The sequence below is a fragment of the Montipora foliosa genome, chromosome 2, assembly GCF_036669935.1.
Source record: "Montipora foliosa isolate CH-2021 chromosome 2, ASM3666993v2, whole genome shotgun sequence".
In the NCBI taxonomy this organism is placed as follows: Eukaryota; Metazoa; Cnidaria; class Anthozoa; order Scleractinia; family Acroporidae; genus Montipora; species Montipora foliosa.
Window position 1 is genome coordinate 48029637 of NC_090870.1, and position 15000 is coordinate 48044636.

General features: G+C 39.9%; 1 protein-coding gene across 2 annotated transcripts in view; it reads right to left on the reverse strand.

The window, feature by feature from the left end:
* Positions 1-15000, reverse strand: part of LOC137993362 (uncharacterized) — a 45578-nt gene that overhangs the window by 1621 nt on the left and 28957 nt on the right. The window contains exons 7-15 of one of the 2 annotated variants that reach the window (XM_068839160.1): positions 14792-14919; positions 12486-12643; positions 11775-11896; positions 10013-10486; positions 9094-9210; positions 8642-8746; positions 5426-5623; positions 2855-3083; positions 1581-2301 (exon numbers count right to left, since the gene is read on the reverse strand). In XM_068839160.1, the coding sequence (XP_068695261.1) occupies positions 1581-2301; positions 2855-3083; positions 5426-5623; positions 8642-8746; positions 9094-9210; positions 10013-10486; positions 11775-11896; positions 12486-12643; positions 14792-14919 (2252 nt within the window). The remainder of the gene's footprint in view (positions 1-1580; positions 2302-2854; positions 3084-5425; positions 5624-8641; positions 8747-9093; positions 9211-10012; positions 10487-11774; positions 11897-12485; positions 12644-14791; positions 14920-15000) is intronic. The other variant, XM_068839161.1, reaches the window with a different exon arrangement.

Sequence of the window (15000 nt, forward strand, 5' to 3'; positions counted from 1 at the left end):
AGATATTTTTGCCCCGCGCCAGTTTATGATTATGCAGGAAATGTAGATCTTAACAAATGTTATCGAAATCCAACAAGAAAACTGGGGGTAATCACGCATTTTTCAAAGATTCATGAATAATATTTGATGAAGGCTTTAAAATATAAAGCAATGTGTGGTGTTCTTTCTCAAATTGAAGCTTACATACCTCTCAAAAATGCATGGTAACCCCCAATTTTCTTTTGGATACCAAGAGTACTTACTAAGATCTACTTTTTCCGGATAGTTTTTAACGGCGCAAAAATATCCCTGTGTTAGAAAGATTTACCGATAGGAAACCCGAGTATCTCGAGATGCGCAGAACGTATGCGCAATAACAATAGTAGACACCGTCATTAAACACGATTTCATAATGCTGTATTATCACTCGGCAACAAACAATATTATTGATGAAATGGTAATATATGAAATGAATCATATATATGAACTGCGGATATGAAATCAAGTGAAGCTATGATCTTCGCAGTTATGAACGTAATTTTTACAAAAAACACTGCAAAAGGTCGCTTTCCAAACTCAACAAAAGACAAAGCTCAACATTTTAAAATCGAGGCTTAGGCCTAAATTACTAATCTAGCTCAGGCCTAATTACTCTTCAGCAGCGATCAGGGTTAGTATTTTGAGTATGCTGTGTCTTGATCTTCAGTGGTGAAGCGGTTCCTATAGAGTACAAACTCCTGGTTCAAATCCAATCCACGGATGTAATATTTTGTACTTCCTTATTTTCTCTGCTACCACAAGTCCCGGGACACAGTGTCCTAAATTAACGATTATAGTAAATTCTAAGCAAGTTACGAATTAACGATAATCGTTAATTTAGAGAGGAGATCACGTTGTGTATTTGGCTTCTTAGCAACCGCTTAAGTTGCTTCTGTCACTGCGATGATCTTTTATACTCTTTTTCTTTACCATCTCAGCTTTAGAACGAACAACACAATCAGCGGTGACAAACATGAGATACAAAGGGAATCCTCTGAAATTACATTTTAGCATAGTTCATATAGATGGACTACTTATGAAACTCTCCAGAAACTTCAAAAGTGAGAACAGCGACATCGCGCTTCACTTTAAATTGACGGTGACCACGCACAATCTTTTGTCCACCGTCCAAATGAGTTTTGAATAAATTTATCGAAACTTTTGATTTGGCTGTCTTTTCGAAAAAAGGTGTCGTTTGTGCATGGTCAGGGCCAAAAACAGTGAACAAAAACAAAAACCAAATAAAAAAAAGGAAACTTGCCGAGTTTCATAACTATCTCCATATTATATTAACTATGGTTTTACTCCATGTTTCGTATGCTTCAACATACATCATCAGAAGTGACTATTAATAACCGAACAGTCATAAATGCCCTTGCACCAAGATATTTACGTGATTTAGTGCATGTTAAGGAAAATCCGTCTACGGTATGCAATCTAAGGACGGTTTATTGCTTTTAGCATCAGCTGGTACAACATAGCAATTCCAGAATTTACAATACTCAATTGAAAACCGCATTTTCACTCTCAACAATACTCAATATAACAACAAGCTGCTTCACCTGATTTTTCTTTCCAACTTTTCCTTTTCCTGTCGTAAAGATAACATTTTTTTCATTTCCTTACGAGGCATCTCCAAGATCCTTTGCAGTTCTTCGTCTCTTTGAACTAATTCCTCTCGCTGTTTCCTCCAATCCTGTCGAGTTGAAACATCATCGACATACTGTTGTGGAGCCAAAACGTTCTCCCGCGGTAAAGACTCTATGTTCATAACGCTCTCAGTACTTGACAAGCTGTTGACACTCGCATCTGAATAAATTCCACTGGTGTCTGAACTCGTGGCAGACGGAGATGGAGGGCGAGCTAGATTCCTGAGTACACTGTACTCTCCTTCTGCTGGTGCGATCGGATACACATCACGGTTCGTGTCACTGGCTAAATTCGCCGAGCGAGGAAGCTCAAATTCGCAAGGTTCACTGTTGGAAGATCGAGATGACAGGCTTGCATCCTGGTACAACCTGCTTCTTGCTCCAGTTGGTGCAGAAAATTCGGTATTGTTGGAGCGAGAAGGAGACAACAATTCAAAATTGCTGTCAGGGGGTGGGGGGACGTACAGTTGTTCTCTTGATTGTCGCCCACTCAATTCTGAATGAGACCCTGCTGGTGACAAATCGTTCCTGTCCTTTATCTCTATCAAGTTGTCTTCCCAATCAGAATGAACTGAAAGCGTTTCCCATTGATGCGACTCCAGCTTCCTCTTTGTAAGTGATGGCTGCTGTCCTGCTGCAAAAGATTAAACAATAACGAACCTCATTTAAGTGTCAAGTCTTCTAGCGCAAGGTTTAAGTGTGAGGGCTGTGATCACGACTACGCGGGGAAACAGCTAGGGCCTTGAGTAGAAGACGAAAATACAAGTTTAAAAGAAAACAAGTACGCTCAAGGAGACTATAACGATCAAGGTCACACGCTCGTCCCTCCGGCAAAAGTGAACTTTGTAAAGTTTTTGTTCTATTCCGAGTTTTTAGCCCTTTTAATTGAGTCTAGTATTTGGTGAAAGCGGCCTAATTATCTACCAACATTCGCAGTGTTACAAGTAATTATGTTTAGTGGTAACAACTCAGGTGACTTCTATCAAGTACTATACCGTATACGACCGATAGCTTCCGACGCAGACAGTCTTGTGACTCGTCATGCAATCTTTCCTCCTCGCGTGACGGGTCACAAAAATGCTATACGACCGATGGTCGATCGACGCCTGTGCTGCAACTTTACAAAACTGGCGCCTGAACAAGAATTTAATGGTGGATATAAATTTGAGTTCATTCCCACACTCTACCTGAAGAAAATTGATTCTTGTTGAACCTCTGGGGATTTAGTGATTTACCATCAACTGGACAAAGACATGAAAAGTCTGACCGAGACAGATTACATTGCAATGGGTCTATTTCAGCAAAGCCCATTTTCACCAGCTGAACATTCAAACTTGGACAGGAGAGTGAAGATTCAAACAGCTCTACATGGAGAAGACCATTTGGCTCTCGTTTTACAACTGATGCTTTCATTGGCTGAAAAAAAAAAAAAAAAAAAGACAAGGTCTCTAAACAGTTTTCAGTATTCACTTTCACATCTCAATGCCCTTAAAAATCCTCCCTTGAGGAACTCATAGCTGCGCAGCATCTTGCCAACTTGTCGAGCTCCTGCAGGCAACCGAACGGAAGGGAATATTACATAGTACAAGCAACGCGTTTACGTGACAAAGCAAATAGCCGGCTGCTGCTTTTCATACTAAAAGTACAAATATTCACTTATTTTCTTCAAAAGGGCACGGTATCGAATCCTGAAATCTGATTGGTTCTTCTCGCGGTCCGGATGTTCCTATCTCTGCCAACAGGAACTGGAACGCTCTGACGTTTTTATCCTTGACCTTAAATTTCCGGCATTTTTTGACACCGATCCGTTTACATACAAAATAAAATTAGTTTCAAAACAGTTTTTATTTGACAAGAGGCTTGGAAACAGAATTAAAATAAAAATATTTCTCCCTTAAATGTTCAGTTTGTAAGTCGTTTACAGCATTTGCTATCAAACACGATGCGAGTCAACAATTACAAAAGTGATTTCAGAGAGGGAGAGGGAGAGGGAGAGGGAGAGGGAGAGGGAGAGGGAGAGGGGGAGAGGGAGAGGGAGAGGGTGAGAGGGAGAGGGAGAGGGAGAGGGAGAGGGAGAGGGAGAGGGCGAGGGAGAGGGAGAGAGAGAGAGAGAGAGAGAGAGAGAGGAAAAAATAAATAAGTTATTTACCAGCTAAGGGTCGCGGGTCCGTATAGCGAAAAAATGTGACCTCGGTCTTACAAAATCTGCCCGAGGCCGCACCGGTCACAGTTTTTCGCAAAACGGACCTCCCAGCCGGCAAATGACATATATTTATTTTAACCTCTCTCTCTTCTGAAAAGTTACTTAATATCTTTGGAGAATAGGGAAGAGATCTGCTAAAATCAAACTAGTTTCTTTGATTTTGACAAAACTCAATGTCACCCTGACGTTTGCTGTGTGCCGTAAAGGAGATGCTAATTATCTGAAGACAGGACTTGGCGCAACGGTTAAAGCACTCGATAGCCAGCCTGGTTACATAAGTGGCTATCGACATTATCGTCATATCATTGTTGTTGTCACTCTCATCATTATTTGATGAAGTATGTTTCATGGATCACATAATCAATTTAACAAATAGATTTCATGTTGCAATGCGTCTGTTCAATGGAAAGATTAGAGACATTTACTTAAGACATTTACCATCACGTTTACGTGAAACGCGAAAGTCAGAAGTGACCACGTGACCATGATTTTCCCGCCATTTTCTACGTTTGCCGGCTGCGTTTTTGCCGTTTGTGAAAGTAGGCATTTTCGCGTTTGCCGTATACGTGGAATTTTCTTCACGTTTTCTTCAACATAAGAAGTTGTTTGCCAAAGAAAAGTGCTCCACAACCATTTTCCGGTATGGCAAAGGAGGGAAAAATTAGGTTTCATGCTTATATATAGTTCATAGCTGACTCCTTGCTGCAATGAACTCACTTTGACTATACTGACCGACAAAACTGCTTCTTCGAAACTCTCAAAATTTGACGGGTAAGGATTTTCATTTCATATAGCGTCTTTTCCTACAAACAATGTTTAAAAAGACTCCGTGTTTTTGTTTTTGCTTTTTAGTAACTAAATACTCGAGTTGCCGTAAGTCACGCGAAGCTAGAGTCACGCAAACGTGATGCTATATCTCTCTATTAAGCATTGCGTTTACGTGAAATGGAAAACGCGAAACGTTGGGTTGCTGCTTGTCTTAAAAGCGTGAAAATGATGTTATTCTAACTCGTCCCTCTCTTTTGAAAAGTTACTTGATACCTTCTGCTAACACGCAAGAAATGAGCTCATATCAAACGAGTTTCTTCCATTTTTAGCAAAACACGAATTTTATTTCAATCTGACCTTTACCGTAAACGCGATTCTTCAGTCAATCTCTTTAAAAAATAGATTCCATGTTGCCGTGCGTCTGTTCAGTAATAGATCACAGATGACGTCAAAATGGGTAAGAACAAAAAAGTGGCACACGAGGCGATAGCCGAGTGTGTCACTGATGTTCTTACCACATTTTGACGTCTTTTGTGATGTACTACTGAACACAGACGAACGGCAACTCTCATAGGTGAGAACCAATCACAATGCGTGCATTATTGAGCTCATTAAATATCGAGAAGGGTGCAATACTGACCAATTCAATAGCTATAATGTCATTTCTTTTGGGTTTCCTACACTGCTTCTCTGAGCATAGTTTAGTAATCATTATTAAGTTTTGTCTCCGCGTTTTCGTAGACCAAGTACTGAGGTTCAAACGACGCCGGGTACCTTCTTTAATTACCTGTCTCCTCCTTCTTGTATCGTCTAATAACTGCGTTGCTCCTTCTGAATAAATGTTCATTCCTTGCTTTTTTCGTATTCCTGCAAGCTTGGCATGGTTTGCTTGAGGAGGAATGTTCTTAATAGATGCAGGAAGTTCATACAGAGTCTTTAATGGAGCCATTTCAACATTCCCATAGTCAATATCCTTAACTTTCACCTGACAAGAGCGTGAGAAAAAAATTGATTAGTTTGGGCATAAATGTGTGTCCGGGTAAAAATGAAGAGATAAGGGATGGCAGGGATGGCGCAGTGGTGAGAGCACTACCCTCCCATCAATGTAGCCTGGGTGCGATTCCCAGACTCGGCGTCATATGTGGGTTGAGTTCTGCTCCGAGAGGTTTTTCTCCGCGGGTATTTTCTTCCCTTCATAAAAAACGATGTTTGACTGATCTGAGTTGAGTTAGAATGATATGTGCATTAACTGTGGGTCATTAAAGAACCCACACACTGTTCGTGAGGAGTAAGAGGAGGTCCCCCGGTGGTGTGGTCTGTCCTTCTTCCACTTACATGCATGGGTTGGGAGGGTGGATGAGATCAAATATGGACTGATAGCGGCTACCAGAGGCGCCTTTACAAGCTGAAGTTCGATCTCACCCCAGACAAAGAATTGTAAACCGCCACGAGACTTTGTGGTGTGTGCGGTATATAAATCCTAAACCATAAACCGTTAATTTGTATGTACAGTGTCCCCAATAGCCCATTTCCGAGTTGCTACATGCCTCAGCTTCAAAGCGAGTCCTGGTGCACAACCATTCAAATGGAAACTCATTTCCCTTACAATAGTTGAGCACCAAGACTCGTTTCGAAACCGAGACAAACAGCAACTCGGAAATGGCCCATTAGTGCTCCAGCGCTAAAAGACTTGACAGTTAAATAAAGTTCATCATCATCGTCACCATAAGGTCTGCCTCCATCCACTATCTTTCAAAATATTTCGGCTGAAAAGTTACACGTAGAAAACAAAAAAAGGAAAAGGAAAGGACGCCAACTGCTAAGAACTGTTGCGATAGCTTTGAATGAGACAGGAGACCGAGCAAATTTCTCCAAACAAGAGTAGCATCAAACTATGTCCTGATTAATCAACCTCGGGCCTGTTGCTTGAAGCCTGGTTAGCACCTACCGTTGGTGAAGAGGTATCAAAACCTATAGGTTTCCATGGTATTTGACGCTGGTTAGGGCTAACCATGCTTCAAGCAACCCGAGCCTCGTCGCACAGTGAACCCTGACTGAGGTACGTGTATTTGAGGTTTGATACAAGAGCTGCAGGCGGCGTATTGTCAAGAGTACTTCACTGAGAGCGACAAACCGGTACTGACTTAACTTTTAATGATCGTTTTCCCTTGCTTGGCTACTTTTCGATTCATGTACACATGGTTCATGCAAAATTTTGGAGAAGAAAATCAACGACTTTTCAAGCACCAAAGTCCATTTATTCAAGGACTTGCATTTGTTTTCCAACAAATCAAGAGAAAATGAAACGAAATAAAAATAATTAATCACAATTCTTCTTCACGGAAGAAGGTCGAAGAAACAGCACTTGAACCAAACCAAGACAATAATGTAGCTTTTGATTGAAATTTCATGTATGATTCAAGCGCACTTTCGTGCCACTCTTACTCACGTGTTTCACAATACTTTCGAAACAACTGGATGGGGTTAGGGTAATGCAATATCTAACCCTTAAAGAAGGTACGCTTCCTAGGGTACGTCAAATAAGGGCCAATGAACTATCCTAGAAACAGGAATTTAAACGAATGCTCAATGGCAAACAAACTCATTGACAAATGAATCATACAGAAAACATGCTTATTTATTGCAGGGCTCTCAAACTTTCATACAACCAAAACAATGCTTTGACACTGAAGACTATTTCATTCGAGGAGCTTTCACAAACTTTCAAGGACCATTGTCGAAAATTAAAGGACTTTCCAAGGATTTCCCCCTTTTTGTCAATTTTCAAGGCCTTTGCAAGGATATATTATTAATATTTTCAAGGACTCTCCAAGGCCTTTGCGCACCATGTGTATATCAAAAGCTCTCTACTTTATGAACATGTGACGTAAACGGAGACCTCTTGCATTGATTGACTAAGAGCCTTAGCATTTAGTGGGAAAGGAGAGACGGTCTGGTAGTGAAAAGCGCACTGGATTCTCGACGCAAGGGTTGCATGGTGGTTCAACAGAGAGATTAAGCATGACGTTCCAGAAGGAAACTGCAAAAGTCACATCAAAGAAACTGTTTTGGTTTCAGCTTATTTCAGAGATCGAGCAACCTCTAAAAAGAAAGAGACAAGAAAGAAACTAGTTGCTTGGCGAGTAGCGAAAGGACAAGCAAAAAATCAGAGTCCTGGGCAAGATACGAACCTACGATCTTCGCCGTAACAATGGTCGGAAGCTCTACCCACTAGACCACTAGAACTCCCGGGAAGCTAGGCAGTTTACTTGTAGCTAGCTAGGTGCTGCATGAGAGAGACAAGGCAAGCTGGCAAGCTGTAGTTAGTCGTTTGCCGCCAATATTTGGGGTGTGCTAAATCTCTCTGTCCCCCGTCATAGATCCTTTGCATAAATGGCGCCCAAATTTGAATAACAATACTTGATACATCCTTAGCCTCACATTAATGAGAAAAATCCTTTGTCTTGAAACATAAACACGAGGCTAAGGATGTATCAAGTATTGTTATTCAAATTTGGGCGCCATTTATGCAAAGGGTCTATTGTGTTCGGTCTTCAAACAAGAAAATGTTGTTCGTATTTGGAAAATTAAGAAGACTGGTGTAGACACAATGTCAAGGAAAACAAGAGGTACTCGGTCTAATAGTTCATGCAGTAGCGGCATTATGGAGTGATCTTTAAAGTGAAAGTTTAAGTCTAAAATGCATTTCCCTGCAATAAAAAACAATGATGTCCCTTGACATGTTCTAAAATTCAATGCAACTGTCCGGTGAATGACAACAGTCTTCTGCACTAAAAGTAAAAACACTTGCAAAGGGCAAGAGCCACTATTTTTTGCACTCGCACTCTTCCGTCATCGCCGGAAAATATCAAGTCCCTTCCTTAATTTTGGAAGCACTTGCTGCAGAGTTTCATCTGTGCAGTTTCTTCATTTTAATTCTGGAATAACGAAATAGTCTTCCAGTGCTTCAGACAGAAAGACAAACACGAAGGCAATACTGTACCTGGTCTATTCCATGTCCAGCATTTCCTGGGATATCAATGATTTCAACGCGAAATTTCTTTGTGTTATGCGCCTTTACAACCACATCTCCTTTTCTTGGGTATATCTGGTTACAGAAAATATGAAACCCACTGTTTATAACAAAAAAAAAGAAAAGCAATTTCTTGGTTTAGCTACATTACAAACGGTTTTAAAAAAGTTTCTTGGATAGCACCATATCTTGTGGCACTTACCCCGATAATTTTGCCCCATATGCGATAAACCTGTAACCGCAATGTGCCCTCGTGTCAATTATTAATTTAATGTTACCGGTTTTGCCCTCACCGCGAATTCTGTGAAAACTTAGAAAGTTAATGAAATAAACCTTTAAAAGCCCTCAGGAAGAGTCCAAGGAGATTAAACCCAACCAATCTCAAACATATGCTATTTTGGAGCACTGCATCATGACCTCACCTTTCCTCCTTCAGCCTTTGCGTCTACCGCATCTCCCAAAATGCTTCTAATTGTGGCAAGGAGTTGTCTTGCTTTGCCCCGAGCCATGAAAAACGATAGATTATCAGGTGAGACAACCTTGAAGAAGAAGAAGAAGAAGAAGAAGAAGAAGAAGAAGAAGAAGAAGAAGAAGAAGAAGAAGAAGAAGAAGAAGAAGAAGAAGAAGAAGAAGAAGAAGAAGGAGAAGAGTAATAAGAAGAAATATATATATATGTTTTCCTGACACATCTGCCTTTTACTGTCTTATCTTTACTCGTTTACACGTAATCCCAAATTTATTTTTTGAAACATTTAAGTGTTCTTCCTTTTTTTTTTCATACCCTTGTCTTACAAAACAATGTCTTGCGGTGGAAAATCTTGAAAACAAACATTTTACAGTCCTCTAGCTTATAAATTACATGTACCACAATAGCTTCATTAATTTGCTGGTAACCAGCAACATCCTTCATGAACATAAGCCTAAGAACCCTTTAAGATCCGTGAACACTTCAACCAAAGATCTTTTGAAACGAAGCTGGGGATCCTTAGATGCATGTACCTTAGCAATGATTTCAGAGGACAGTAATCTTCAAAAAGGTGTTTGAAAATCATTCAAAGACAGCCGCAACCACTCTCTTCTCTTCCCTCTAACACAATAACTATTGTAGTAAATGGTTTGAACCCAGGAGTTACATGTACATACATGTACCTTGATGACATTTGATCGTCTGAGTGAAAGTTGTCTAGAGATCTCTAGAAGGACTGTCAACAGGACTACTTTCACGTAGACAATCAAATTCTATTGAGTAGACTTGCCACAAGTCGACCTCACGATAACCCCAGAAGTGATTTTTCGTACGCGAAGTGAATGTACTGATGACTGTGTCAACCAATGACTTACATTTGACAACATGACATCTATGACCTCCTTTTTCTCAAATAACTGGTTCGGCAGTGTCTGTTGCAGTTGAAAAACTTCCTTTGGTAATTCTCTACCTGGATCAAATTTGGCATTCTGTGGAGTCTGTCGACCCAATTTAGTTTTCTCACCCTGAAAAGGGCTTTGTGTAGACTGTGGCTGGGTACCATCCAATAAGTTGCGAGTGACATCTAAAGGACCGTTGGCTGGCTGTTCCATGTAGGATGTAGTTGAATGGGTTTCATGAGCAGTCTGAGTTTTCATAAATGGATGCGGTGGAATATGTCTTTCCGCTGACTTGGAGCGCAGTGACTGTGGTTGAATGGATGTTTGGACAGCTGGACTTTGGATCGTCTCTTGAGTGCCTGTTGTTGTCTGATGAACATATCTTGTCTTGGCCATTTGTTGATTAATGCTTGAATCATCAAGAACCAACTCAACTTCAATAATGTGTGGCTAAGAAAGAGGACACAAAGTTAGGTAATAACAAGACCTACTGCTACATGAACATGTGGACTTGGGCCGAACTCAAGACCTCGGGCACAGTTTTTACGGACCTCCGGGCCGGCGGTCATGTACATGTATGTATCAAGAAGGGACCTGATGGCCCCTTTCTGTAGGGGTGTCTTGGAGCATGCCCTTCAAAAAGGACACTGCAAAACGCCACACTTCAAAACGAGCCAAATTGATGATCACTTTTAGATGACTTCACGTTGTCATTGCCAGAATGAATTATTTTTAATCTTAGGTTTGAAAAGAATACGTCTTTGATTTTTTTAATTTAGGGAAAAAAGTAGCCGACTCCTCTTAGTGAAACAGCCAACACTTTTAGACGGCTGCCAGTCTTACCGAAACCACTGAGAGTGCATATAAGAACTCACTTAGAAGTGTTCATACCTTCCCGATCAGATTGGAATTAAAACCAAGGAAAACACGTGATGAACGTCTAATTTATGGATTGTATAATTATAAACCCTTCTCATTTCCTGCTGTTGTGATTTCTCAGATTTTCCCCCTTAGTCTAACAACTGATGGAGGAAGAGAGGGGAGGCCATCTCAGTACCAATGCTTGCGAGGAGGTAAAGGAAGGGGGGCGGGAATTTTCTTTCCTTAGCTACTAAACTCAAACCGTACCCAAGTTTTCCTGATCACCTTCAGTTATTAACCAAAACTCTTTCCCTGTTTTCACCCTTACAAGAATCATTGAATGAAACAAAGTTAACGTACATACAGTGTACTTGTAGTGTTCTGTGCGGGTTACATTTTTTACACATTTGTGTAGGATCCTCACACTTACCAGTGTCTCTTACAGACACATGAAAAATTCAGGTGGCTTTGACAAATTCAAACCCATGACCTCTGCGATGCCAGTGCAACGCAGGTGCAAATACATGTAATCTACCAACTGAGCTACGAAGCCACTCAGTTGGGAGCAAGTCAATTTGTTTGGGCTCATGTATTCCATGTGCAGGAGTCAATGAAATGAAAGAAATGTATATATTTGGAAAGCAGACTCACACATGAGCTCAATGAATTGAGTTGCTCCCAACTAAGTGGCTTCATACTGTACATGTCGTTCAGTTGGTAGAGAATTGCACTGACATCAAAGAAGTCATAGGTTCAATTCCCCTTGAAGCCAACTGAATTTCTCTGGTGTCTATAAAATAATTTGCTTAAATTGTCCAGATAAGTGAGAAGATCATGTCTCCCATTCAGTAATAATAAATTCTTGTTGTGACCATACCTTATTGGGGTCTGATGATTTAACCTTCCTTGCCCAACAAACTTTATTGCAAATTAAATCACGGAGGTATTTGGATCCTTCAGTTTGAAAATCCAATGCCAGATTCGCTGCATTCTTAAGACCTGTAAAATCACATAATTATACAGTTACTGCAGAATTGAAGAAAATGTTACTTTTTTTTTTTCTATAAAAAGGATGCTCCTTCCCTCATCTCTGTATCCTTGATTATCTGGATATTTTCTTAACATTTGAATAAGTCAGCTACATTAATTTATTTTCTGTATATTGTTCACAGAATTGACATCACAGTCAAGCTGCATGACAACAGTTATGGCCAAAGGAATTCAGCTTTCATTGTCTGTGGCAAATGGAAGACACTCCGTCAAGCACTTGGGCCCACAAAAATGGCCCACAATTCCTCAGGCAATCCCAAGATCATCAACCGTAAGAAAATTCAAAGAAAATTATCAGAACTAAGGACCTAAGTACTTTAATCCAGTCTCATTGTGGACCTAACTGCCATCTCTGCAATTTTTCATTCTCATGCACTTTCAATATTGTATTTTTTTTTTTTTTTTTCACTTGAATAACTTTGGAAGTGTCCCCAATTACATGTAGCGGGAATGCTAAATCACTTTGACCTTGAAATAAAGGTTACCCATTCACTCATAAAATAATTATTAGTCCTGTGACAGAAAGAAGTCAACTCACCTGCCAACTTGAAAGGCAATGCTTGTGGAGCAAGGTCCCAAAAGTTTGGAGCTATTTCCACAAAATTGTCCCAAGAAATCCATTCAAAGTTGCCATAATCTACAAAAAACACTTTTGCTTCTCTCTTTTCTCGTACACTAGCTTCCAAACACCAGCACCTGTGTTGAATGAGGAAAGAATAGGCATTGACTTTTGGAGCAAGGGAAAAGGCACCTGGTTATTTACACGCTGATCAAACTATGCACACTGAAAAAGTCATTAATCTGATGGCAAGGGTTTAGCAGCTGAAATCATCAGTGTCACGTTGAAGTCCTCAGAGCTTACAAGTTTTTACATCCCACACTGTTATTATTATGAAACTGATAATGATAATAATAACAATACCAGGGATTTACAGTACATGTATTTCGCATACATGTCATAAATGACAATATATGTACATTTATTATATACTAGACAGGAGTGTTCTACTGAAAAATACACCAGTCATAAAATTCATTGGAAACTGCATCTGGGACCCAAGTGGCGAATTGTCCATATTCTCACTTGTGAGGATATTGATGACATCATTTCCCGCCTAAATTGCATGGTTATTTGTGCAAACAGTGAGTGAAAAATGGCAAGCAATAAATTCGTGAAGTTCTCTGAAGCTGATGTAAAACCCTTCTCTGAGAGACAAGAAAATGTTTTCAAGAAGAATAAAACTAAGTTCAAGGCGTTCCTTGCAAGTGAAGAAGAAATGCAAAAATTGAAGAATTTCCCACCGCTGAGCTGATAAAGTTTGTGCTCGGTGTTAGAAAGAAAAAAAGGAAAATTATATGTTAACTCAAAGCTCTGAACTCAGATGGAAGCACACAAGAAGAGATACAGTTCAGTACAAAAATTACACGCTGAAACACAGACAGTGGGAGGAATTTTATTGCAAGTGAAGAAGAAATGCGAAAATTGAAACCTTGCACAGATATGGAAATTGTCCCTTGTTTTGATAGGTGTCAATTGACCATAACATGGGGGGTGTCCAAATTATATCAAAGATGTACACTGTGAACTATAAGCTGGAGTTTGGCTGCCTTTATGAGCTGTAAACTTGAGCCCGGGACATGGTCATGTGATACTGGTCACATTGGTATACACGGAGGGGTGGACGTAAGTATGGTCGCATAGTAACCAAAAGCAAATTATCTCGCACAGATGGGTTACTATTATATTTTCTTACCCATGGTGCTCCGTGCACGCCTTCTAGAGGTCACTTAAGCTAAACAAGTAATTGTGCCAGTCATCTAGGATTGTGACAGACAGCATTGAATTCACTTTGTTGGTTACCCTTTTTAACAATCTATAAAGTGTTTCACTACATATGATTCGCAGCAGTAAAAAATGGAAGCCACTGGTTGAAAATTGAACTTCCAATTTTCAATTATTAATTCTAATTTTTATTGTGGCAACCTGAACCATTCAAATAGAGTTCAGCTGGTGCTTCACGGAGTCCCCAAGTCATTTCTGTTTTGGCCAATCCTTAATTGTGACCCTCCTTGGGAAAACCAGGCTTAATGAAAATTGCGTTGAGCTGTGTTTCAGAGCAACGCATTTGGAAACCTTGAAATGCATTCAAAAACATTCTCAATGCATTCTGAAACGTTTGCAATGTTCCCCAACGGAAATAGAAAACGTTCCATACTCACTGAAATAATTTTCAAAACAATAATTATTACAAACATTTATAAGCATCATTAATTTTTGCTGCATTAGGATACATCGGATTCCAGAAAACACTCCAACAGTGTCAATGACTGATTGTCACGAGTATAATTCAGCTGTGTCCTTCTACAACTTAGTAGAATTACAATGTAGTAGAGTGCTTTTTTAAAAATTAACCCTTTGGCGTCCAAACAAGCCTAAACCGGCCAGACTAATAGTATTCTACTCTGTCTAACGCCAGACGATTTTACTCGTCAATGGGGAACCCCCGGGAGTCAAATACAAATGGCACTTTCAGAAATACGTATATTTCATATCTTGTCAGGGATGTCATACGTGTGAGCTTAAGTATACTATTATAATTTAGGTTTTTACCCTGTTCTGAGTTAAAAACAGCAAATTTAGCACGACAGTGCCTCTTTAAGTCCTAAAGAGCGTGGCTGGAGCTAACCTCCATTAAAGAAATTTAGTTTCTCTGAGTCTGGGCTGCCACTAACTGAGCTACTAACAGTACACATTATGCTGTAACTGTGATGAAGTTCAACTTCCAGGATTAAACCCAATGTGCCTCAAGTATACCTTGAATCAGACAAGTGTAAATTACATACCTATACCACTGTGTATCCTCTGAAAATAAAGCAGCTCCCAACTGATGTTTGACTGGAATACATCCCACATTTTTCTTAACAGTCTGAAGTTCCCCTTGAATTTTTTTGAGTCTTTTATAGCTGTCGCTCTGAAAATTACATTTAAGACATGGCAGTACCGTCACAAGGCATGGAGTAATGTGGAAATTAAAGTCAAGAGCCTTAAAATA